The following is a 27,730-nucleotide window of genomic DNA, read 5'->3' as shown; positions in this document are numbered from 1 at the left end:
CGGACCTCATGCCTTACCTAGGCTGAAGGATATGGATCTTGCTTCTTGTATATGGGAAAACAAAGCAGATGGTCTCAGTCTGTGGGACAGGTGTCCACATCAGAAAACTGTCACTGTACTTGACACCTTCCCAGCCATACTGGCCAAGATCATCCAGAAAAGAAAAAACATACCTTGCCATTTTGCATATATTTACATTCATTTGCATGCATTTGGGCACCTGCTGAGCAGAAGCACATGCCTTACCATTTTTAAAGTTGCACTATAGCAAAACCTCAGAAAGACTGGTGTGAAGATAAGTTGTTAAGTGCTGACTGCCTGGTGCTTTTGATATGCAAATCACCAATAAAAAGGGCCCTTCCATGCCGTAGTCCTATTCTGTTCCTGCCTTTTGTCACAGGGATGAGTCTTAACAAGGAGGAGCAGAGGAAGCAACTCATGACAGCACTGCCCCTCCCCAGAAAGTCTGTAAAAGCAATTGAAAACCCTTTTCTGCTAGATTTCCTAGGAAAAGACTGGTGACATTGTCAGAGTCCAAAAAACATACTCCCATCTTTTTTCTTTTTTTTTTTTTTCTGGCAAGGGGTTTTCTCTTCCAACCTCAAACCACCACAAAAGGATCTACATCTTTATTTTTCCTAAAAAAATATTTCTGCCTAAGTGAGGCAGAAATATTTCATTGGAATTGTGATGGCTGGAATGCTGGGGAACCTGGATGCGGGTAATCTGAATTAGGGGAGAAGTCAATGAAACACAGGAGGATATTGCAGTGCCTTAGTGCCAGGGCTGTTTCCCAACATGCATGCACATTGCTGTCTGAGTTCATAGGAAATCATCCCACATGAAGCCTTACGTCTGGTATCAGGGGGAAAAAAAAATGCAGGAGAAAAACCAAAACAAACCAAAACACATCAGATTGCTCAATGCTGCCTGTACGCCAGTTGGAAGGGCAAAAAAACCAGAGAGATCCCTTAATGTAGTCTGCTTGGCCGAAGCCCGGCCCTGCCCATGGGGACAGCCTCCACAGGGGTGAGAAGAGCATCCCCTCTCCCCATCCTGCATGGGGAAGGTCCGGGTGCGGGCTGGGCACGGTACCCGCTCCCCACCAAGGCCCCCGTGAAACACTCAGGTGGCAATTACTGCTGACAGCACTGCAATTATGGAGACTCTGGCCCAAATAGGAAATGCCATGTGTATTTTCCAGTGCTAATTAGGGCTGCTTGGCGAGGCAGGAAGGGAGGGAAAAATGAGCATTTCCATGGGAACTTTCTTGATCGCTTCGTTTTAGGATCATTGCATGAGTATCAGTTCTTCCCTTCTGTACCCCAGCCCTGACGGCGCGATAATGTTGTGCCAGGGAAGAGGGGCTGTCTGAAGGTGAATGGCAGCAAGTAGAGAAGCAGGTAGGTGAGACGCCCTGCTCAGTGCTTAGGGTTTGTCACCCAAGGCCTTTGCCCTGTGTCTCCACCCCTGCCAGAGCTTCAAAGCGACTCGGGGTCTGACCGACCTGCAGTGCATGGTTGTGATGGATCCCAGCTGCGTGGAGCGGCGTAAAGGCAGCGGAGCCTTTTCCCACAAAAAAATGTCAACGCTCGCAGTGATTTTCAACCCCGAGGACCTTTGCCTACGAATCCTCTCAGCTTCCTTGCCACCTCCATAGCCGATCAACAAATCAACTCGTTTTTTCTTTCACAGACCATTATGTTTCCCACTTCTTCCTTTGGCACAGGGAAAAAACAGTCGCAGAGTCTTCCCAAGCTGAGCTGGAGACATGGCTGCACCCATAGGCATGAGCGAGGAAAATGCCGCTTGTTTTCACTTGCTACCTAAAGCATGACAGCCCGTTATGCAAAATCAGCAGCAAAGATCCCCCCACTTTTAAAAAAAACCACAAAAACTTATGTAACTCCACAACTAATCTTCACTAATCTTGAGCAAGGCATTTAAATCTGGGGAATTAGCCTATTCTTCTCACGCCCCCCAGCCTATCTGTACAGTGAAAAGGGAAACAAATAGCAGCAAAGTTCACAGCCTTGTGAATATTCCTTTCAACGAGAGCAAAGTGGCAAGTGTCCTGAGTCTGCTCAGAAGTAAACCCTCCTGCCCTGCCATTTCCATGCACAGCGGCCGAGGAACTTAAGAGCAAAGCTGCTTTTGGACCGATTATCACTTGCTCTTACCTAAAGCATGGAAATCTCTACTCTCGCAATGTACCATTGCCTTGCTTTTGTCTGGTATTTTTTTGTCACCTATTCAATCACGCACGTAAGAACAGAAGAGCGGCCATCTGAAGTGTTCCTTTACGGTGGGCAGTGGAAATATTTGACAGTCCTCAATCTGGTAAGCAAATCGTGTTGTACAGTGATACCAATATGTCTATTTGTTTGTCTGCCATCTGTGCCTCAAGACATATGCAGCTGGTATATTTGCTGCTGTTAAACTGCTTCCTTTAACGGTTTGTACCCCAAAGGAAACTAAGCAGGGATCCATGCTTGCGCTGTGAAATGTATTCACAGGTTTTATGCAGAAAGAATATTGGCTGGCGAGCTGCTTGGCTTTCAGAAAGTACTTTGAAGCTAGCTGCCTCCTTGTAAAAGAGACAAGCTATCAGTGAGGAGGTGGATGGAAAGGTAGGGTATGTGCCGCCAGGAAACGTGCAAGGTTGATACATGTTATCCCGCCCTTGATTCAATACACAGTATAATGCTGCTTGGAGTTCTACTTCAATCTTTTAATAGGCTTTCATGTCCTGTACATTACAGAAAAGGTAAAACAAAGCATAGCACGGTGCTAATTTAGCCATTCAGAGTACATGCTTAGTTTGACAATCAGTTGAGAGCACGAGGGAAATTCCAGCCTGCGGAGAGAGGTGCTTGTGACATTATTACATGTGTTTTAACAGTGCTATCAACTCCTTGCTGCATTTCCTAAAAGTACACAGAAAAACATAGACCATAGTGTGTTCTGGTTCTCCTAACATGCTAACGTTTCACAAGATAGAAATCAAAATGAAAGCACATGAGATACCCTGGGGGAGAAGGTTTGTACACTGTCCAAGTGGTTCATCAGTGACTCATGGCAGTGGGGTGGAAAGACCAGGCGTGTGGAGAGGGTTCCTACAAGGGACAAATTTCAGGGACACTTGCTAATCTGAAGGATGACTGCAGGGACCTCTGTAGCCTTTCGTCCTTTCTGTGTGACTGTCAGAGTTAAATATCAGTGGGAGGTCTGGCCTGGGGTATGTTTGTCTCTACTTTTACTCTTTGGAAGGAGACACCCCATGGTGGAGTTCAATGGAAGCCTAAAGGCTCCCCAGCTCCAAGTAGAGCCTTTGGAGACCCTGTGCTGGTTTTGGCTGGGATAGAGTTAATTTTCTTCATAGTAGCTAGTATGGGGCTATGTTTCGGATTTGCCTGAAAACTGTTGATAATACAGGAAAGTTTAGTTACTGCTGAGCAGTGCTTACACACAGTCAAGGCCTTTTCTGCTTCTCACCCCACCAGCGAGTAGGCTGGGGGTGCACAAGAAGTTGGGAGGGGACACGTCTGGGACAGCTGACCCCAACTGACCAAAGGGATATTCCACACCATATGACGTCATGCTCAGCATATAAAGCTGGGGGAAGAAGAAGGAAGGGGGGGATGTTCGGAGTGATGGCGTTTGTCTTCCCAAGTAACCGTTACCCATGATGGAGCCCTGCTTTCCTGGAGATGGCTGAACACCTGCCTGCCGACGGGAAGCAGTGAATGAATTCCTTGTTTTGCTTTGCTTGTGTGTGCGGCTTTTGCTTTACCTATTAAACTGTCTTTATCTCAACCCACGAGTTTTCTCACTTTTACTCTTTTGATTCTCTTCCCCATCCCACCAGGGGGGAGCGAGTGAGCGGCTCTGTGGTGCTTAGTTGCCGGCTGAGGTTAAACCACGACAGACCCGCAGGGGGCTGGGAAATTTGGGTCCCTTCCAACCTCAATCATTCTGTGACTCTGTGAAATATTTGCAACCAAGAGGTGGTGAATGGCATGTGAGGTGGCTACAACAGCCTGGGCTTCAGGGAGCCACAGAGCCCTTTTCTGTGGCCAAGCCGGCTGTGGAAGGATGTGGGCACATATATCGCTGCAGTCAGGATGGCATATGTATGGTTTGTTGCTATGTTGTCTTTGTATCAGTACATCTAGGCTTTTTGTGATGTTTTAAAAATTAACTTTTCTGAAATGCCAGTGATCAAATGGTCAGGATTCAACAACCTTAAGGATATTCAGTTCATCCTGCTGGGACATATGTCAGTAGACTAAACCACCACCAGCCGAGTCCCAGGCAAGGGAATGTGTACCCAGCTCCTCTCCTTTGTTTTTTGGGGAAAGCTGGCCCCATTAAAGTATCAGGCCACACTTTCAGGCAAAACAGCATCTCCACCTCCATCCCTGGCACCATTATAATGAGATCTATCACCCAGTATATGACACAGCTCTAAAGCATGAGATCAATAGGAGAAAGCAAGTAACCCATCTCCCAGTATTTTGGGATGCAGAAATACTCATTGAAACTATCATCCAGCTTCCCTTAGTCACCAGCAGTGGATGATCAGGGAAAGGCTGCACAGGACAAGAACATGTGTAAGCGTAAAATGAACTTTCCATGGCTCTGCCCTCACACTGGCATACTGACTTATCCAGCCAGAAAATAAATCCAGGCCAAGGTAGCTAATACCTATTCAAAGCCTTCCCTTCATCTATCTAAAGGAAAAACATACCCGTTTATACTTCTGGTACCTCCCCTATCCTGTGGCAATGAGTGCCACAAGGCAAGTGAGCCTTGTGTGAAAGAGCAGTTCATTTTATTGGTGTAAACCTGCTTCCTGACAACTGAATTGGATGCCTCTTTACTTCTGTGTTATAATTTAATCGTCCGTCCCTGTTCACTTTTTCTTTGCCACTATTAGAGACCTCTACCAGATTTTCCCTTCGATTATTCTTTTCTGCAAGCTGGAAGTCCGAGCCTTTTTCATCTCTCTTCACAAAGGGCTGCTGCCTTCATTAAAGCATCCTTGTCGCCCTTTGCAGTAGTTTTTCTAGATTCGGGAAGGGGTAAGTAGGGCAGGCTGCAGTGGCCGAGCTATGAGCACAGCATGGATTTATACAGTGGCCTAAAGGTGTTTCCTTGTCTGTTCTTTATTTCTTCTTAACAATTCTTAATTCTCTATCTTTTTTGATTACTGGCGAGCAAGGAGCCGGCAATTTGAGAGAGCTATCCACAGTGAGTCCAACATTTCTTTCCTGGGTAATGATAGTTAATTTAGAACCCACTGTTGTTGAAAAATATATAATTGAAGTTGCTTTTTTTTTTTTAAATGCATTACATTGCATTTACCAACACTGATTTTTGCCTGCTATTTGATCTCTCGGGCACTCAGTATCCTGAGATTCTTTGCAATTTTGCAGTTAGGCTTCACTTTGACAGAAAAAAAGAAAAAAAAAAAAAAGAAAAGATTTACAAAGCTTTACCACCTCAGGTTTGCTCCCTTCCCCAGCTCATTTATGGATCTGCTGAACAGCTCAGGTCTCATTACATCTCTGTGAGCGGAGGCCCTAGCTCCACTTCTCCAGTCCTTTGTCTCCCATCTTTTAACCACTTATTGATCTGATCCCAAAGCTAAAATGGAGCTGTTAGCCCACGGGGAGATGGTTTGGGCTGAAGATATTGCCTATGTCTCACGCAGAAAATGTAGCAATGGGGCAGGGTGTGCAAAATTACTCCTTCATGGCCTGTAGTCCTTCTTCTAGAGAGATGAGGTTTTTTTCAAGAAAGGATTGCCAAAAAGGGAAAGGGATCCAGGGAGAGACATGCCCTCATCCCCTCTTCTCCCATTGATCTGGACAGGGTGTGCTGGTATCTCCAGGTGGCAAAAGCTTCCTGAGCCGCTGTATAAGAGAGGAAGAGGGTGAGAAGACAACATGGCCCAGGGGGCCGTGGAGCTCCCTGTGGGCTTCCACAGGACCTAGAAGAGTCATCCCGTGGTTTGGCATTAAACCACTCCCTGTTGCTGCTGAGAGACATCAAGGAACAAGAAGTGGCTGTCAACCACAGATGTCCATCAGGTGCACACCTGATGCATTAAATTTCTGTGCCTTTGGAAGTAGTCCCACGAAATGCCTCAGGATGCCGGGAATGCTCCCCGGGGAAGAAGAGCAGGCAAAAGCTTCCCGCTGGGCTATGCTGGTTCAGTGGAGCTGCCACGCTGGGCAGGGCTGGGCCATGCCTTGGAGACCTCCCCAGAGCCAAGCATGCAGAGCGCTTGTCCGGCTCTTCTGCCTGTCTCCTGCCAGACTGCGATTGTCTAGCTTCTGGCACCGGCTGGCTGAATCACTCGGAATTTTTCCCCAAAAAATTCCTCTTAGCTTTTTAGAATTGCATTTAAAAATTTCCTTCTGTGGAAAGCTGCTGAGTCCGGCTCGCTCTGATCCAAAATGGAAATACTGGGAAATGTGACTTTTTCTGGGGATGGAAATGCAGCTTGACTCCTAGCTCTGCTGGAGGGATGCTGGAGGAATTTCTTCTACGTATGACCCTCTTTTAGCACCTCATTCAATTCCTCACTAGTCATGCAGCTCTCCCAAGAGAGCTACAGCTCTGACGTTACTTCAGATTCATTTATCTAGTTAATGATCATAGCAATCAAGATTCAGAAAGGAAATATTTTTGTAGGGGGGGGAAAAAGTTAACTGGGTTTTGTATCAAAGGAGTTCATTGACCAATTATTGAACAAGCAGAAATGACAGATAAAAACAGTTTTGTATTCATGTGTCTGTGACACAAAACAGTACAAGCCGAATCATTCATTGCCTGAAATATCCGAGCTCATAAAAATCTGCTCACTACTGTAAATCTATTAGTAAATCATTGCATAATGAGCACACTGCACCTTTAAAAACTAATGCATTCCTGCCCCATTTTATTCCTTATGCTTTTGTCTCTCATAATTGAAATACTTTTTAATTCTCCTGAAAGCCGCTTTTTATTTATTTCAAAATAGACCCAGTATTTAGTATACATATTTTCCAGGTCATTATCATGTGAATGGATGTGTGTCTACACTAAATGTTGACTGTTATGTCTAACAGCCTACTCAGAATATTGGATTTATCCCCCCTTAAGGGCAGAGCTCGGAGCCCGATTTATTTGTGCTAGTTGGAGATTTCACTATATACATATGGCTAGCTCTTACACGCGAAAGTAAATCATGTCAGGTTGGTTAAACAGAAACACCCCTTTGATCACTGCAGCAGATAAAAATTAAGGTTTGTCTTTGTCACTGTGGCTCTCAGTTTGGAAAATCGATCTGGCCAAATTAAGCATTCCTATAGGACCTAGTGCCATGGAGCTCTGCAGGGCCTAGAGAGGAAAGCAACATCTCTCCAACAGGGATAATCATATCCATATTCTCCTCTTTGGGTTAATCGTTAGCTTTCTGAATGCTTCCAGTCTTCCTTCTGTTCGTGTGGGAATACTTTAGGGGATCCTCTTTATTTACAGCCAGCGGATTTATATTCCATGAGCGGCTGCAATGGATTTGTGAGCGCCAGCACTGCTGTTTGGGAAATTCACAGGACATCTGGAATAATTTGGTGTTTTCATGTCCTTTTTTTTTTTCCTTAATGTCAACATTTTCCCATTAGTGAAGGGCTGTGAGATTTGGATGCACCTTTCTTACAGGAATAAGCCTGGAAGAGCATGGGTCTGGAGCTCTGACTCGAGTCTACCGGCAGTGCACCCGGCCAGACTGAGCGCTACTAGGGATGGTTCTAGCTAGGTTCAGTTTTCTGGCTTGAAAATTACTTGTATATTCTTCCATTGCTCCTGGAAATACAGGGTGATCTGTATTTCCTGACTGAAACTGACTGAAACCCCTTTGAACCCACAGTGATGGACAAGGGTAGAGCTACGAGCAGCGCGAAAACAAGCTCCTGAGGCTGAGTTCAAACTTCTTCAGGAGTTGTTCCTCCCCATGTTCAGCCAGAGAAATGGGTCAGGTTACACAGTCAGATAAGCATTTTCCATACGGAAGATAACATTGTCCTCCCCTGCATATGACAGAATATTTACCAGGCTGAGAATGTGGCCGTTTTGGGACTGTTTCTTTTCAGAATTGTTTGTTTTAGTTAATTTTGAAGGGGGCGAAGAAGCAGTCTGTCTCTGTCCCATGATTAATGTAAGGCTGACCATGAACAAGATAATAATAGCCCCATCCTCTGGGAACCAGGCCTCTCCCTAATTGCTTTATTGGCAATTAGTCACCATGTGTCACCAGACTGTCACCACCCTCATGTTCATTTTTCATGCTTTTTATAGAAAGTTACTGCTGACTCTACAGGGTGTAACAAGAGCTTCTGTTTATTACCAGGCTTTTCTTAGCTCTTCAAGGACTTGGTTTTGGTGTCCTGGTGAGGCCAAGGACTGGGGCAGACGTTTGGGTTGAACATGTGCTTGGGTCTAAGTACACTGTGTCCCAGTACAGACTTTTCTGAACCAGACCCGTGACTTGGAGGGCTGAATCCCTCCTGAGTGAAATTGTGCTTGCAGTTAGAGAGGCTAATCGTGATAATGGGGAGAGAGAGAGAGAAAACCACATTTAAAAGAGCTGGTTGGGGTGCCTCACAATTGAACAAAACCATATGTGGGTTCTGATGAAGTTGCTTGGGGTTTTTTAATGTAAAAATGTGTCTGTTCACCCCATGCTCTTGAGAGGAAACACGGGGCTTTGCAGCTGAACCGGGCGGTGCATGACCTCCGATACCTCGTCCTGGGTGACCCCGGGGCCAGTCACCCCGCCTGCGTTAGCACCTCCCTACCTCCACCTCTGTCTCCCAGACGGCGCAGGGAGAGGAGACGCTCCACCAGTGGCACCTGGCTGCAGCCTACTATGGTGACCATCTGGCTTGCGGAAAGGGTAGAGGAGGAAAGATGTATCTTTTCCCTTTGCTGGGAAGCCACAAAATGGATGGGGATGGTTGTGGGTAACTGCAAGGATACTTTGGGTTGTGTAAAGTACGGTCATTTTGCTCCCCAGGAAGACTCAGTCTCTGCAGACTAAAGCTTGCAGAAACCCTTGTTTGACAACGGGCATGGTGAAATCATAGTCCCCTCCTTCCCTCAGATATTTTGATAATAAAGGAATTTCTGATGGAAAAGCATTGCACTAATTCTGTCCCCTCCCAAGCGCCACCCTTCTCGGCTCCTTCAGAAACAGATGAAGTAACCGGCCACAACTTCAGACACTTTGCTCTAAATAAATACATGATTCAGAGTAAGATCATGGCAAAAGAGATCTCATCCTGAAAGCTCTAACACAGCCTCTTTCCATTTAAGCATCGCTAGCTGGTCCAGCGTTTGCAGTAGGCCGCTTTTCCCATATTGCATCACTCAGGGACAACCTAGCCTTAAAAAGAAGAGGCCGCCCCGTAGTTAACAGAACTGAACTAGACTCAGTGCTGAATGCAAGGTAGCGGGAGAAGTATTTTTGTGCAAGGCTTTGCCTTTGTGCGTCTGACAAATCTGGTTCAGCTTGATCCGCCGTGTAGCGTTAGGAGAGAAAACGAAGTAATCAGAAAAGCAATATTGGCTTAAACCACAGTATTGTGACAATTTCATACACAATTTGCAGAATTCTCTTTTGTCACTGTGCACTTACCTAATCCTTTACCAAATCCTCCTAGCACCCTCCCCAAACAACCCCACCCTCATTACTTGTAAATGATTTAAAGAAAGAAGAAAAAAAAAAACCAACAACAAAGCAAAGCACAACCTGCCCCCCCAACTCCAAAATTCATTAGTTATAAATAGTTTAACTTATTCAGTTTTAGTTAGTGAAGTCTGGATATCTGCTTCTAAGCACTTGAAATCCTTTCCTGAATCCCTCTGAATTCAGCAAAAGATGTTCTGGTTTTGGTAACTTCTGCACCTAATTCTCATGTTAGAGCATTTTGAGCTGCTTGGCACTGAGATCAGCTGCACCGTGAGTCCCCAGAAAAAAGGCCCTGTGTTGGGTAAATGGTGGGAGAAACTATCTAGCAATTGCTTTACAGGAAACTTTTCCTGGCATATTTTGTTCTCCTGCTCCTGCTCAGATAGATTGAACGTAACAATTAACAGAGGAAGTGTGAAGGAGCTGGCTTTCAACATGTCCTTCCACCTCTTCCATCTGAATCACATCACACATCTCTGTTTAGTCTATTAAATGAGATACTGTTAAAGTTATCTCCTGAACAACTTTAATCAGTTACAGTTAGTAAAAAAAGATATAGCCAACAGCTATTTCCCTCACTCGGGCTTGCAGCTCACGAACAAAACAGCTCCCTGAAGAGCAAGAACAGAGTTCATTGAGGAACGTGCTAATGAAAGCTGGATGAGTTTCCCTCATTACGTGTAATTACTTTAGGTTTTGCAGGCTGTCTTCTATGGGGTGTCCTTCCTGGCTGATGTGTTGAGACTAATTAAGAAACTGCGATGTGCTAAGTGCGTAATTTCCAGCAGAGACCTTCTTTTCAGTGTCCTGGCTTTCCCAGTGTCCACAGTAAGTAACCTCTGTATGTAAAAATAATGTTTGCATAAATGATTAGGGGTGTATAGCACAGCATGCACACGTATAAAATAGATAAGAACTGTAGGCTTTCTTTTACCATTTGAAAATGGATTTGGACTGTTTAGAAGAAGAAACAGTGCTGAGCCTGTCATGGTTGAATGCAAAGCCTCTTGCACAAACTTCAGGGTTGCTGTCCCCGAGCAAACACAGATTGACCCCAAAGGGTGAATGAGGTGTAACCTCTCCGTTAATCTCACAGTCCAAATAGCTGTGGATTTATCGACTTAGGGCATTTCTCTAAAGGGCAGCACAGGCCAGAAGGACATGAGAGGGTAGCTAAGAGGCAGCAAAATCTCACATCTCCTTCTCTGACTCCAGTGTGGCTTTAAATAAGCGCTGGAGAGAAACAGATTCACAGGACAATAATTACAGTCACAGCCTACGTCAGATTCACTACAGATCACCTACTCCCTCACAGACAACGCTGTTTATTGAAATGCTGTTTATCTGGTGCTGTGGGTTGAACGGGAACCGATGGGTTACTTATACATGTAGGTACTGCTCTGTGTGAGTGAATCCTGCAACCACCTCTGAATCTCAAAGGGTTGAGAAGTGCTGCTTAAATCTGGTCCACAAGCAGCTCAGCCAGCTGGCTCACTAAAAAAGTCCTGCCAGGGATGGAGGCAGAGAGACTGGCTAATTTATCTTCCCTGCACAGCAGTATTCACGGTGCTGCTGTCATATCCCCCCCCAGGCATCCTCGCTGTGCCTGCAGGACAGAGGCACAAGGCAGTCTCGTTCGTCCAGCATCTCACACCCCTGATTTCCAACCCCAAGCAAAGTGTGCTCAAATACAAAGGCAGGCCAAAAAAGTGCAAATCAGCTTCCAGGTATCAGTAACTGATACCAGGGTTCATTTCGTCCAGTTAAGTTCTCCCACTGTAAATCCTCCTCTGTTGGGAAAAAAATAGGTGCCCACAGTGCAGCTTGCACCTACAGTTTAGGAATTAGGCCTATGAATTGTGAAGATAAGGGTAAGTTTTATGTGAACTGTCTTACCAAGATCTGTTTTTACTTTGTTACTGAGCAGAACAAATGCTGTGGCTTGACAGCCAATCCCTCGAGGAGAACTTCTGGACCATCAAAGGATCCCATCTGCAAAGGGGAAAAAAAAAAAAAAGGAATTTTAAAGCTAATCTAGTACTCCACAGAAAATATCAGTGTTGGCAGTTTATAAAGGAGGTTTTCCTTGCAGTATCAACACAGAACACTGCATCTCAGAGTAAATTCCTTTCTTTATGTGGTAACATGTGAGATAGATGAGTTTATCTGGCAATATCACCGTTTTTCACGTAGGAGATATTTTGCCTTCTCAGAAATGAAAGCACTAGCCAAATCCTATCAATTATGTTTGTCTTTCATTTTGAAATTTCTTTCATTTTGTATTTTGGTTCCAGTTTGTGGCTATATCCTTTTGGACACTGTATACCTACAATCGAGAGCTGGTTTACCCCCAAAGCCTTGATGGAGTCATCCCGCTCTGGTTAAATCACGCTATGGTGAGTAAGAAACACCCCTGCCTCTTGCAGAGAAGAGAGACTTTGCAACACGTGTCCCACCGTTGCATTGTGTCGCTTTCCAGAAGAGTTTCATGGCTTCTTCTTTCTCACCTCCTCCTTCCTACTTATCTGAATCTGATGTTGAGCTGTACGCAGCAAACAGATGCATGTGCTTGCAGTCACCTCAAGAAGCCTTTTAGCACACAAGGAATGTCAGTGAATCGGTGCTTGTCAAACCTCTGAAGTCAATGAAATGATGTGTAGTCATAAGGAAAAAAAAATCTCTTCTCAGTTATTGTAGCTCAAAAATAAATTGTTTCTGTAAACAGAAGTCTGTGACATACAAAATGGCTGGGAGTATAACAAAGCAGTTCTTAATTTTTAAAAAAAGGTAAAAGAACCAAAGAACATCTGACAGCTCTACAGCTAATAAGCTAATGTGTGCACAGCTTTGGATAGCTGAATTGCAATGATTGTTTACAGATTTTCTATAAATACTTTCCAGATTTCTCCTTCATTTGCTCTGGCTGTTTTTATGATGTGTTGAATAATCACATATTTCTCATCAGTCAAGTGTAAGGAGGCTGACAGTAACATGGAAACTGTGGGTGGATTGTAAGGTCGGGAAGGCCTCGTGGGGCTAATGGGACGGAGGAGAGAAGGGAGAGGTTTAGCGCTAGACTGAAGCAGAGAAGCCAAAAAGTATGAAATAATCGCACAGAAGACTCATTTCTCTCCAGACTTCATTTCTTAAGTACAACGCTTTGCAACCCACTGCAGCAGTTCCCGATGCGTGTTGAAGGTAAACGCGGGAGGCTTCGGGGTTTCTGGCTGAGGACACTTGCTAAAGGTTTTGAGCAGCCACTTGATTTAGACACGCGTATGCAGATATGTGCGCCTGGAATCCAAACACACATAGGCATGTCCGCATTGCTGATATCCGAGTGATAAACTGCAGCTATCGTGCACTTTTAACCTTATCACCTGCTCTCTGCCTACCAATTCATCTCCACCAGGGCCCTTACGTGGCTGTCCAAACCTCTGCACAGACGCAAACGGGCACCACTCTCTGTCAAAACCATCGTCCACCAAAAAGAAAGATTCCTTGTGTCCTCAGCATCACGCTGGTTTCAGGTCCAGGATTTGGTATGGGTGACTGGTTGAAGTTTAAAATCTTCACGGTAGTGGAGGTGCTGGGGAAGGGGAGGGCACAGGGTGGAGCTGAGAGGAGATGGGCTTTGCTGCTTGTTTTAATCCCGGCACACAGCTGAGAATTTGCCCTTTCCATTTCCACATTTGTTTATGACATGGGAAGGTTGAGAGGTTCTAGAACATACATTTTTACTTCATGTGCAAGAACTCTTTGCAGGAATCCCTCAAACTTCTTCATTATAATTTCTTTCTTACCCTCCTACATCTACATTTCATAACAGAGTCATTCTGAGAACAAAAAAAAGCTTTTCCATTTCAGAAATGTCAAAAACAGGTGTTAAAAAAGGAAAACAATTCTTCCTCAAAATTATTTTGACGAGGGAGAAACTTCACATGAAGCAAATCTCTATCATAACCTAGTGTTTTATTTCTAAAGCTCTTAATACACTGCAGACATCTTGTGCTTGACAGTTCCTGGGTGAGAAATTTTCCTTCCAGTCACTATCGAGCGTAAAACATCTGCCACCAGCGCAGACTGATCCCCGCTATTGACAATCCCCACGTTTTGGGACACCTTCCAACAGGTGCCTTCAGGCTTAGTTGAGGCATTTCTTTATTCCAACCCAAAATATCTGCTGGGAACACTGGGAAGATCCAGGGAGCTACCGACACTTTAAGGGACAATCTCCAAGTTCTGACTGCCAAGCAGACGCTTTTTCTTTGGGTTCATTTCCTTGCACATTGCTATACTTTATGGCTCTGAGATTACAGACATTTCATGGCAGATTGAGGCAGCATCTAGCTGGCTTTGGTGGAAGAATACATCGGTGTATCAGTAGTAGACGTCAGTGCCATACCATTTGTGGTGGGAGTATTTTTTTTTATCTCAGTCTATTTTAACGTTGTAAATAGGGAAAGCATATGTTGTTATGTAACTGAAGAGTGAACCTAAAAAATAATCATGCAAAAACACTTCAGGAATACCAAGCTCCTTGAGTTCGCAGTGATGCTGCAGCACCTTCCTTGCAAAAATGAACTAGCCATTTATTTTTCTCACATTTACTGCTCTTACAGTGGGAAAGTGTCATTGCCCACCTGGTAACCCAGAGTCGTACAGAAAGCATTACATTTTAGGCATGTTTTTCACTCTGAGCAGAAACATTTTCTGTTCTGCAGAAAGGATGGCTAATGCAGAAAGGAATCTTGCTAATATTTGAAGGAGGCCAAATACTCCAGACTACCTGGTTTTCTCTCTTTGCCTTTCTACTGAGTTTAACCCAAGGGCTGCGCCTCAGTTTCCACTTCTGTTTGCCTGGGATGATTATGTTTTACCATCTTTATGCAAAGCTTTGAGCTTCATGGATGAAAAAAAACCAACCCTACTTATGTCTCAAGCACAATTATTTTATTTGAACAAGATTTTCGAAGCGGAAGATGGCTGAGACAAAAGATACGCTGGCCAATTCGTCAAGTGAAATTGTTTATTTCTTTTCCAGTCACCTCTGTTCAAGCAACATCTGGATACTCTCCAGAAGGCGACTAACTGCTGGAGACAGCTTGGATTAAATCATATGCATGTATTATTCAACTTAATGGCAGTATAGGGGAACACTACATTTTGAAGGGGCTGACTGAATTGAACGCTAAACAAAGAGAGGCAATGGTGGGTCAGAAGAGCTCACTCAAAAACATTTTAATCTATAACAAAAGAAAAGATACACATCAACATTGACCAGATGTATTCACAGAAATGGTGATGGTACAAGTGCCTTTTTGTAAAGGAGGTTTATATTTTCAGTCTGTATGGCACAGTTCTTGTAAAATGCAAATTTTCTTGTAAAAAGCACAATTTTCTTTATTTTCAGGCTGCAGCTAAGTTTAGTTTAGCCATCTCTTTTCCTAATTTATTCTGTAGCCGTGTTACCCTCTCACCTTGACAAAAATCAGCATTGTAGTGTCCTGGGCACTCTACTGACACATAGTTATGAACTGTGCATGTTCTGAAGACCTTGTAAGCTAAATAACTGAGAATAAAAAAGGAGGGATGGTAAATAGAGGCACAGAAGAAAAATTACTTACCTGGCAGACGTTCAGCAAAGATGACAACAGACCCCACATGGCCTGAGCCTCTTGAGCTCCTTTGCACTTTGCCCCAGTGTAGCTAAGCAGTATCTGAATGTAAAAAGAAAATGCAAGGGAGTGAAAGAACAACCTTCGGTAATTTTCCTTCACCGAAGCAAGCCTCCGATGCCCAGAGAGTAAGAACACCAGAAAGACTCACCGTGTCCCCTCTCATCTTGGAGCTTCTTGGTATCTACAAGCTGCTTGTGTTCTGCCCACCCAGCTAAACCATTATGTTCCCTAGTGTGGACACAACTACATCAACAGAAATGTTATTTTGGATCAGTATGATTTACTTCCATCTGGAAAAGAAAATAAGTTATATGAATACAAATTACTCTTACTCCTATGCGAGGGCATCTATGTGAAGGATTATAGCTTCCTACAGCTATTTTAGGGAGCTGCTGCAACACTAACCAACCAAGGGCGTGCAAAATCAGTGTGTGGACAAGAACCCCCTTGTCCAGGCCACTCTAACTGGGCTCCTGCTCCAGGTGTGTACACAAGAACCACCTCAGGTTCATCTCTGACCATCTTAAACGATTCTCCTTGCAACTGGTATTTAATGCTTAATAATTCTTGCATATTTACACAACAGAGAAACATTTCCATTTGTTTGCATTTCACAGTATCTCAATTTTAAGCTGTCTGGCAACTATGGACATTCATAGGCTTCCAATTACATTCAGCTTTTGGCAAAGAAGAAGAATGTGTGTGTGAGGGATATAGCACATGAAATTAATCACCCCACACATTTAAGAGCAAAGATGCTTAGCTTTTCCCAGCACTACATATATATTTTTTTGAAGTTTCTATTTTTGTTGACATAAGCCCATTTCCTCAGGGGGAAAGTATGTGTTTCACAGACAAATGTTATGGCAGGGAATCCTCCCTGGCTGCTGCTACCCCGGCGTGCACAGGTGCAGTCTCCGTAACCCACTCCGCAAAGGAACAGCTGGAGACAAATATTCCACAGCGAAGGATGTGTCGCTTCAGTCTCATGTCATCTTCCAGCTGCAGTGCAACATCAGTTTCTTAGACTACGTATCTAATGTCAGGGAGAAATGCAATTAAAATTCTGACATTGACACAGAGACAAAACATTTGCTAGGAAGCAGTAGGATATTCAGCCAGGGCCTTATTTCCAAAAATGCATGCGTGCATGCAGGAAATGTTACCTCTGAAGCTCTTTTACCTTTGATCATCCAATTGGTCTGATGTTTCATCCATTTTTCACAATAACGCTCCCAAACTACCTACCCGTCTCAGAAAAAGCAGAAAAAAAAAAAAATGTTGCTTTTCAGATGAGCACGAACGGACCTGGAAAGGGCAGAAACAGATAGTAGCTGACAGTTCAGAGCGGAGTGCTGCTGGAGTTAAATTGAGCAATAGCTTCCTGACTAATTTGTCACCACACCTGCTCAGTAACAGGACCCCCTTGTGCCTCCCGCTCTATCCATGAAATAAATCTGTGGTTCCCTGAAAATGCACTGATGGCTGAGAATATAAAAGACAGGTAGTAACTCTAAGAGAGGATTATTTCTTTAACGAAGTATGGCAATGTAGTAGTTAAAGAAATAAAATGAACAATAATGCTTAAGCCCCTCCCACCCTCAAAAATAAAGGGAGGTTAAGAGAGGAAGAAAAATCTATAAGGACAGATTACAAAAGAAAATTTTAAAGGAGGCATTTGAATGAAGGCAGTATCATAGCACAATAAATCAAAAGAGGGAATTTGTTCCAAAATAAAGCCAAGAAAGGAGAGAGCATACAGAGATTCAGAAAATTATGAGGTGTATAAAACTAAATAGAGGTTATGGTGACAGGAAGCCATTTAGTTTTATTATGCTCAGATAACACAGACTGTAATTGTTTATTAAAGCATCCAACCGGAGGAAATTTCCATAGACAAGAGGACGTTACCCAACAAAAGGCTGAATAACTGAGTAAACACCTCAAGGGTCAACTGATGAACATTGGCTTCATGAGCCTCATAAGACAGCACGAAAGTAGGTTTTTACTTTTTCTTTGCAGTAACATACCGACAGAGAAGATACAAGCATGAGTATCAGCCACGAGTGGTTGTCAGCACACAAGCTCTGCGGGGAATTTGTCTGAAAGGAGAAACACGGGCGGTTTTTCAAAAGCACTTGACGGTGTCCAACTGTGCCCAGTGGAGTTTAGTTTGGCCAGTGGTAACTGTTCGTGAAAAATCCCCTGCTAAAGTCTCACACGTTAATAGAAAGCAGACGTGGAGGGTATGTAAATGCAGATGAATTAGAAACAAACAGTTATGGTCAACCGAGGCATCATTTCCTTCACTCTGGAGTCAAACAGGGTCAAACCGAGTCAAACTGCAACGCACGCATTAGGCATACAAGTGATCTCAGCAGCTCTGGGGAGATTATTCACGGGCTTAAAACTCAGCCTAGGCTGGAGCCTGCAGCTGAACACAAACTCTACCCAGCCCTGTCTTCTCAGCCCCAGGAAACTTGCTTCTACTTATATTCTCAACAGCAAAACGAGGATATAACATTGAATAAATACACAAATTACTCAAAATACGGGAAGTAAAAATTCCATATGGTCTTACCAAACAGTGGAAATAATATCCAGAGAGGACTATTTATCTCAGTTTAAACTCATGAACCTGAAACGTATCCTGGGAAACACACAACATAGGGTAGGAAACAAAAAATAAGGAAGCAGGAGAATGTTATAGTTTCATTCTTCTCCGCAGGAGATGAGTTAACATGCCAATATTTCAGATAAAGTTCAGCATACATTTAAGAAACTTTCTTCCCTCGTATTCATATACCAGAGTTTATGAGCAACAAAAAGAATTTTGCAATTTCATAACTAGTTCAGACTCACCTGAGTTTGTCAGGAAAAAAGCAAAGAAACCAAACCCGAGTTAAAAATCATAGTAAGTGCCAAGAAGAGCCACAGAGGATTTTTAAATCAAATGTTTGGAATCAGAATTCAGATTATAAGTGTGATTAGTTAACAAAAAGTCTCCGACAATTTTGAAAGTCCCATAACTTTTATCTTTCCACTCTACAAATAAATTAAAAAAAAGGCATTTAAAATACTTCTGTCCTTACAAAATTTGTAAGCTGAAATCTTTCCTCAACAAACAGAGGTTATTAGACACGTAAATATATTAATATTTCAAAGAACATAAAAATAAGTACTAGCAGGATTCCTGCCAAGAGAAGAAAAAAGCTCTGATTCGGTTCGGTTCATTGATAGCCTGATCAGTACACACAGCTATTGTTTTAGCCTGTTTTCCTTACCTTGGAGTGAAATAGGTTTCTTCTCCCTCTGTGATAATTATTTTTGACAGTTTCACTGTTTATATGTGAAACTGAGAAACTGTTAATTGAAATAAAAAATGAGTCACTGTTTCCAGCAATTTTTGCCAATGTTTTGATCTGTGTCAATCTGAGCTTAATTATTAAGTTTTCTTTAAAGCAAGAGGCAAAACTGTATATTTTAATTTGGCCCCATACAAATACGGCACTCTTCAGACATACGTCAGTTTAAGGGTATAAGGCGCAGCTAAATAGGGTTGAAAGTATATTTAATGACCATGCACTAGAGACCTATGGTAAAAATAACTCGAATGAGAAAATACATCTTTTTTACTGAGGATATGAGAAGTCTTTAAAGCCTTTCAGCAGATACATTAACCATGATATATGGTCTATCACTAACGATGCTGCCAAAGTCAACGTCTATTGGCTGTGAGAGGGAAATCATTTGGAAAGCCAACTGCATGTTGTAGGCAAAGGGCAGGCTTTGCACCCCGTAGCCAACCACGCATTCCTCTGGTGTCTGCTGTATAAATACGCATCTGCTCTCGTAAACATGCTCGGTTATTCAGTAGAAATTCCATTGTGATTTTACTATTAATGGACAAACTGGGCATGGCAGAAATACGTGAAGTCACCAGTAGACTTGGGGATAGCAGAAGTGCAAGGGAAGATTTTCCCACGTGTTTATTTGGCCTGGGGTGTGTGTGTGCATGAGAAGGAAGCGGGGGGTGGGGGGGTGGGGAAGAAGCTTTATATCCACAAAGGAAAAATGCTAAACTAAAAAATTTTCATCCTGGGGGTGCATGAAGTAGCTGAGAACTGTTGTAGAAATCTGTCTCAGGAAGGCATTTGCATGCAAGTTTAAATGGCCCTACAAAAAGCATGTCTAGTTAATATCTACAGTGATTCTCTCTAACTAGGAATAAGCTAATAATCTATTAATAAATAAAATTGGATTAATATATGGCAAAATATTTTTTGAAAGCTACAATTATTTGACCAGAAGACACAGCACACACTTTAATACGACATGTGCCAGTGTCATCATTGGACTTGGGAAGAAAGCAGATTTTCTATGCCACAAATTTTTTTTTCCTTTTTCCAAATCAGGATAGATCCAAGACCTTTAACAAACGGTTCACAAAAAAAGAGGCAGAGAGCCCCACTCCTTTCGCTGCTCTTGGAGGTGGAAGCACTCTTCCAGGCACTGGGAAGCTCAGCTTCAAGCTCCTGTGAATCAGGCAGAGCAGAAATATGAACCTACCCCTTCCACTAAACTCTTGGCTATTTCCAAAAGCAGCCAAATTTTCCAGCTTTGCAAGTAACTTTCAAACTTCTTTTGATTTATGCGCCCTTGAATATTTTTTATAACTCCTCCGTAAGTGGAGGAGCCCGCCAAAAAATGACTAGTTAAGCAAATCAGCATTTTCTAAATCAACATAGAATAAAAAGAAGAGCTCCCAACTGTCTTTTGCAACCACTACCAGTTTGCTACTCATCTGCAGTGCCAATGCATGCGTTAGAGCAATGGGGTCCCCCTTGCCACCTCCAGCTTGTTGCTGCCTGTGACGGTATCATGCTGTCCGCACGTTGTTAGTGTGCTGCTGCAAGGTGCCTCTGGCCATCGTCCAGTGCGGTGCTGCTCACTCCTGTGAGGCAAATGAGAAATTGTAAATGAGGTGCAAAGCTCTGCTTTCCTCTCCTCTTCCCCCTTTCCTGTGGGATTCACATACTGTAAGGCAGCGCAAAGATGTATGAACTGAGAAAAAGAAGAAGTTGGCTAAGCGAGTGGACCACTAAGTTGGTGGTCTTAGCCATGATAGCTTGCTCCCGTCCGAAGAGGAGAGCCCCCATTGCTCCATACTTTCATCCTCTGCTTCTGGATGTATGCACTTGCATCGGCTTTGGAATCTGCACGGCCCTTGGTAGCTGGTTCAGACGAAAACTGAGGCTGGGTCAGAGACGCCCAGAGGGTGCTTGGCAGAATCATACCCAACTTCTTCTCTAGCTTCTCCTGTAAAGGGCTTGCCCAGCTCCCCTAGGTGGCCATTTCCCTGCTGGCCCTTGCTACATATTTCCCAGTATAAAGCTACATCTCTTTCGAGGAGAACTGAGCCAATCGCCCTTGGTCCTACTTGTGGTGGACATGGAGAACTTGCCCATCACAGTCATTACTGTAACAACCTCTCAAGCCTTTGAAACCTCTCTCATTTTCCTTTTCTCTCTAGACGCAACAATGCATTCAGTCCTGATTTCTACTCCTGTCTTTGGACTGCTTTCCTGTTCATACTTTCTTGCTGTTTGTGCCATCCTTTTCTGGACATGCTCCAAATTATCTGCACCTGGCAAAATGGGGTGCCCTAAATCAGAGACAGAGTGCCAGCCAAAACCTCATCAATTCAAGTGGAGCAGCACAGTTACTTCCCAGGTCTTTCTTACACGCAATATTCTTGTTAATACCATCCCAGAATGCCACACGCTTTTTCTATTAAAGCAGCATCATACTGCTGACTTGTACTTATTTAACATTCACTCTGAGAACAAAAAGCCCCAAACTAAGGAAATAAGTATATAAAATAACCCCCACCTAAAAACTGTTCATTTCAACAAAGGATTATTTCACCAAGTCACTCCTACTAAAGCCCTCTTAGGACAGCGATAACACAGCTGGAACAACCAGCTTATAGTTGTTAAAAGTGTTTAAATTAATTAAAAGTCTAGCAAGGACATTTCATGTATCCCAAAGGAATTTTGTAGCCCACTGGATGTCAGATGAAAACCAGGACTTACATCCACTTCGCATAATGGACAAATCCACTGTGAAAGGCTAAAGCCTAAAAGTGAGGACAAAATGCAAGCCTTCCATCATTGCTGTCTTGCATGGGGCATTTTGGTTTTACTCAAAGACAAACTGTTGACCACCTGTAGAAAATAAACTCTTTTTTTAATCATTCTAAAAGCAGCTTAACACATAGATTTCTGATTAAAAGACAGTTACAGGGATTATATATGAAAACTGTGTGCACCGAAGACGTTTTTCTGGTTAAATGAATCCAGGAATTACTTGTACTGATACAACGAGACCTCTGCTATCAACCGAGCGGGTTGTAGAGCTGAAGAATATCTTTGTGAAACAGAACAGAGGAAAATCTCAGTGCCAATGAGTGAGAGGAACTGGAACATCAAATAAATCTTTTCTATCTCTTTTCTCTGAAAAATGATAACTGAGAGGGAAGGGTTATTTTGGTAGTAGGACAGCCAGGTATGAATAGCAGCTCCTGGGGGTGTGCGGGGGGGCCTGAGGGAGGACATGCAGCTTCCAGTGAGCTGTCACTTGGCAGCGGCAGACAAAAATGGATATCTGCCTCTTAAACAAATAGGTAAAGAATGTTTTCATGCATGCTGTATGTAGCTCAATGTGCATTTAAAGAATTTCATGTGTATTTGTGGCAACTTATACTATAAATATACAGCAATAAAACTTTGACACTATACTACCATATCAAATACTCAGCACAGCTTCTGACAAATACATACATCGAAGGTACTAGAACCACTTCTTTGGGACGAGAGGAAACTTCATACCATACACCCAGCAGGTTGTGCCTTTAGGGAAAAACAAAAAATCATCAGTTTATTGTCTTTTTCTGTTTAAAAGTCTATCTTTCTCTGCTGCCTTCCTCCCTTCTCCCCCCATCTACCGGTGAAACTATTTGCTTAATTAATAAGAATTTATAGAATCATAGAATCATAGAATAGTTTGAGTTGGAAGGGACCTTTAAAGGTCATCTAGTCCAACCCCCCTGCCGTGGGCAGGGACATCTTCAACTACATCAGGTTGCTCAGAGCCCCCTCCAACCTGGCCTTGAATGTTTCCAGGGATGGGGCATCCACCACCTCTCTGGGCAACCTGTGCCAGTCTTTCACCACCCTCAGCGTAAAAACTTTCTTCCTTATATCTAGTCTATATCTACCCCCCTTTAGTTTAAAGCCATTCCCCCTTGTCCTGTCACAACAGGCCCTGCTAAGAAGTCTGCTGCCATCTTTTTTATAAGCCCCCTTTAAGTACTGATAGGCTGCAAGAAGGTCTCCCCGAAGCCTTCTCTTCTCTAGGCTGAATCACCCCAACTCTCTCAGCCTTTCTTCATAGGAGAGGTGTTCCATCCCCCTGGTCATTTTTGTGACCCTCCTCTGGACCCGGTCCAACAGGTCCGTGTCTTTCTCATGCTGAGGGCTCCAGAGCTGGACGCAGTACTGCAGGTGGGGTCTCACCAGAGCAGACTAGAGGGGCAGAATCACCTCCCTCGACCTGCTGGCCACGCTTCTTTTGATGCAGCCCAGGATACGACTGGCCTTCTGGGCTGCGAGCGCACATTGCTGGCTCATGTCCAGCTTCTCACCCACCAGTACCCCCAAGTCTTTCTCGGCAGGGCTGCTCTCAATCCCTTCATCCCCCAGCCTGTATTGATACCAGGGGTTGCCCCGACCCAGGTGCAAGACCTTGCACTTGGCCTTGTTATTTAACCAACTAGTCAGGTACAGTTGTTGCTATAGTTTTCTCCCGTTGCACCTCATTGACTGTTTTTGCTGTGTTGTTCCCCAGCATTGTTTAGGCCTTCTGTCCTAGGTATTGCAACTTAAAACTATCATTTGCTTGCACAGGGAACATTACAAAACTTTTAGTGGGGAAATTTCACTCTAACAAATTATCTTCTGAAGTTGCCACAAATCAGCCAACAAGTTGAGGCGTTAGCACCCCAAGAGCCCCGCATTGTCCGTTTAACATCCGAGCCCAAAAGGACTTCTGCTGTACTCCCAACCTCCCCACAGTGAGGAGCATCCCTCTTGGAGGCAGCTCCCCACCACAAAACACTCAGTGCCACCAGGCTGTCTGCCCTGTGCTGAAAATCCTCCGTGCTCAGACAGTTATCATCATAAAAGCCCTTGAAACTGAAGCTGCTTAATACAATTCAAACTCTTTGACAAAAAAAGAGAGAAGGAAAAAAAGCTTCCCCAGCAAGCTAACTCTTTACTAACTCTTGGTTAAGCTTGTTTGAAGTTCCTTCATCATCTTGAATCACAGCTAACTTAAGTCCTCTGTATGTTTACCACCACGTTTTTTCAGTTTACAAAGAGAAGCACAACACACTGCAATTGCACTGGAGTAAATAATAAATGACAATATATAAAATACAATAACGACTTGAAGAGAACATGAAGGCAATTCAGCAATTGCTTAATGAGTTCAAGGAGGAGACTTCTGACACCCTCAAGCGCACATAACAATAGACTTCAATATCTTTTGTACTCTAATGGGAATTACCAAAAAATTTATTGCATTATAAAACATAAAAGGAAAGCTCACCTATTATAAAGTAACGCAGATCATTCTACAGGCAAACCTCATTACAGTACTATTTACAGCATACTAACGAGAAAATTTCCATGCTCATTACTGCAGGGGTACTTCTTCACTATAAAAAAATGAAGTATGCACATTTGTATACAATTACATGCAGTATTGTTAAATAATCCTTTGCTCACGGGCAGACTCTTGAGCTTCGTGATCAGCAATGACCGAAGGCGAGGCACTGCGACCGGTCAGTGACAGACTCTCTTTTCTCCTCAGCACACAGTTGTATTGCCATTTGCTGTCCTGGAAATCCTTGCCACGCCGCACCACTACCCGGCAAAGAAGAAGGGACTGATCCTATTAGGATTTGTCACTTTTCTGTATATCAGTTGGTAAGAATTACATACTTTAAAACATTTTCTTCAAGTGATCTGCTTTGTAAAACAAGGCCAAACACTGTGCTTAAATTTAAGTTCCCTCCCAGGCACATGGGAGAAACCAGTCTGTTCTGTGGAGAAGTCATTTGAACTTCAGCTGAGACCCATGAAAACTATTTCCAGACGTAGGCAGAGCAGGTTTCTTCAAACACAGTACAGGTCCTGAGACCACACATAGTATCTCCTGCTCTTCTAATGCCCCTTATAGAAAAGCAGCTAAATTACCATAAACTCTGGGGTACTTTGAGTTATTTCTGCTGGGCTGGAGGTTTTATTTCTACCAGTACCATCAAATTTACCTCCACTCGCTCTCTTGCTCGCTACAAAACCACCAAATCTCAAAGGTCTGGGGGTCATGGGAGCAAAAGAGGAGTAAAACTCAGTTTGGTATTTGGCAGGGACACATGGCTGGGTTTAGAAACTTGAGATAGAAAATGATACTCAGAGCCAGGTGCAAAGTGACGGGTAGCAAGGAGGCATCTTCCCCACTGCCACCTCCCACTCCACCGGCGGACACCACCTACATTTCCAGCAATGTGCCAGTTGATCTCCAACCTGTTGGAGGGTGATCCTGAGAGAATAAACTATATCTAACCAGGCCCCACCCCAGCCCATAGCCATCCACCCACCTCCTGTGTGTGTGCCACGCACCCCTAGAGCTGGGTTTGCATCTGCTCCTGCTCATTGCATTCTGGCTGCAGTGCCAGGGTCTGGAGGCACTGCCTACTCCATCTAACTGTGGGCAGCTGCCAACACTTCAAACCACTCTGAGGATGCCTTATGTTGAGAGTCAGCTCAGGAATGGGTCTGTATAGTTTCAGGGTACGCTGCAATATCACCTTCCAGAGCTTGGGAAACACCCGGGCCCTAGAGTGGAGGATACAGAACAACTGGTCAGCAGGGAGGTGACTTGTCCTCATGCAAAGATTTCTGAGAAGTCACTGGGATTATGAGGGAACCCATCCTTCCCATTCCTACCCACCAGTTCTCACTCTCAGTTAGAGACTACTTTCAGCCCACCGAATGAAAATCTGGAATAGAAAATAAACTGCACAGATGAAACGCTCTTGCGACTTGAAACCCACCAGAGTGGCTGTGGAAGCAATGGACTTTACTGCTACATTACATAACCAAGTTTGGAGCCATTTATCCTAATCCAGCCCAGAGCCTAATAGGATTACGACCACGGCTTCCTAAATTCCTTTTCTATGTTCTCGTTCACCCAGTTGCTTAATGCCAGCTTTGTTTTGCTTGTTTTCTGACAGCATTTGGTTTTACTGTCTTTGAGACCAGATGGCTCTCCAGGCAACTATTGCAGTCGTGTGCCATGCTTTTCCCCCAAAGCCCCCATCAGCTGAGCAATTTCATCCCACAGGAGACACGGCTCATGCCAGGACCTGAATCCTCATCAAAGGACGAGGATCAACACAAGCATAACCCATTTGAGCCCTCCCGGTATCTTCTCTGAATTGGTGCTGCATGGTGCTGCCAAGGTCCTGAGTGGAAGAAGGTCCCTTAGAGCCCTTGTCCCCTGTGTCCCAGGGCCCTGGTAACTGGATAAAAGATATTAGGATTTCAATACTGTTGCTTTCTCTCCTCCTGAGGCAGCAAGTAACCTCCTGTCTGCTTTTTGCCTCCTTGTCTTGGTTCCCTGCAACCACAGACAACAGCTTTCAACTAACAGAAAAAATTTTAGCCTGTGCACTGAAATCTTAACACGTGTACACATTTTACTGGTGGTGCTGCAACCTGGTGATTTAATAGCCCCATTTGGGCACCTTATGTTTCACAAGCAACAGAGTCCTTCTTAAAAGCCTCTCCTTGAACCCTCACTGTCACCGCTGCACTTTCCCTTCCCCAGTGCCGATGGGCTGAGAACTGACTGGTCCCTGCAAGGCAGCAGAGAAACCGAGCAGCCGGTGACGCCTTGCACCGGGTCCCTGCCTCTAAGCAGGCATTCACTAAAGCTTTGAATACCCATAGTGTTCAAAAAGGAAAGGTGGCTTTCAGTTGCAGGACACCAGGGCAAAGAGAACCGTTAGGCATGTTAGTTAATTCTTGCAAGGATGAATCCTGCATCTCCTGGTTGCATTAAGTAATGCCTTACTCCTGGAGTCATCACATTGAAAACAGTGAAGAACATATAAATTTTAGAACTGGCATTTTAAATCTTAAACAGGAAGTAACAATAGATTGCCCTTTCCCATTTCAGTGGTAATAGATCAGTATAAAATAAATCTTAATCTTCACAATTTTGCCGTGTCTTCGGAGAAAGGTTCAAACTACCTTTGCAAGCAAATATAAATCATTACAGATTGCACTCTGTATACAAAACTAAAGTACAAAAAAACCTAAACCAAATTAAATCTAGAGACTGATGGCTTTCTTGTAATATGTCCATATTCCACCTCTATTAGCAATCAAAATATTTTTCCTTCACTGCATGCTCATTTTCGGTTCACAACCTTTTAATTTTGAATTAACCACAGTCTCAGAGAGCTCATGTGTGGCCAATATGTTCTTTTCTCCTTTCTGGATCTTCCCATTTAATAATTCCCTAGAGACGCTTTTTTTTCCCTTCAGTGAATGCGGTGGTTCCATTAACATTAATGGACAGGTGATGAGAGGACAGGATAAATCCCCCAGTTGCATCCAGCTGTACTATGACAGCACATGACCTCTCCCTGGTATCTATATGTTGTCCTCTATCCTACAGCAGTTTGGCAACAACCCAGGGCTGTTCTCTCAATCTAGCCTCCCCATAATTCTGGGCATTGTCTGCGTCTGACTCACTCACTGATAGCCAAGGTAAAATCTTGGTAAAAATTGAAATCTGGTGAAATGAAATCTTCAGAATAATAAGCCTCTGAATCCTGCATGTATATTTAACAGGTGATTACCCATGAGAAATGAGCAATATGTATTTGCAAGCCGTGGGGTGCACTTTATGAAATCCCTAGCAAAAAAAAGAAAACCCAAAAAACTAAAACCAAAAACTGTCAACCATTCTGTGATCAAAATGAGTAAGTTCAGGAATCTGGAGGTATGTCCCAAGATAGAGAATCTGGCAACACACAGCTCCCACCAAGTCAGAAAGCTGAAAGGGCTTTAGTGCTCCTGCATAGACATTTGTTTAGGTTTGAAAATGCGGGTTGGGAGTGCTTCATATGAGGCACGACAGCTGGCCAAATTGCATCAAGATAATCTAGTTCCTC

At 43.7% G+C, this 27,730-nt stretch overlaps 1 protein-coding gene across 1 annotated transcript in view; it reads left to right on the top strand.

Annotated features, from left to right (window-relative positions):
• Positions 1-2,187: 2,187 nt before the first annotated feature.
• The window catches only part of ADTRP (androgen-dependent TFPI-regulating protein), a 33,680-nt gene continuing 8,137 nt past the window's right edge, over positions 2,188-27,730 (top strand). The window contains exons 1-4 of the mRNA XM_009326475.1: positions 2,188-2,340; positions 10,433-10,567; positions 12,034-12,135; positions 24,355-24,470. Of these exons, the coding sequence (XP_009324750.1) occupies positions 2,188-2,340; positions 10,433-10,567; positions 12,034-12,135; positions 24,355-24,470 (506 nt within the window). The remainder of the gene's footprint in view (positions 2,341-10,432; positions 10,568-12,033; positions 12,136-24,354; positions 24,471-27,730) is intronic.

Source organism: Pygoscelis adeliae, unplaced genomic scaffold, assembly GCF_000699105.1.
Source record: "Pygoscelis adeliae isolate BGI_AS28 unplaced genomic scaffold, ASM69910v1 Scaffold186, whole genome shotgun sequence".
NCBI classification, from domain to species: Eukaryota; Metazoa; Chordata; class Aves; order Sphenisciformes; family Spheniscidae; genus Pygoscelis; species Pygoscelis adeliae.
This window is presented reverse-complemented; position numbering and strand designations above follow the sequence as displayed.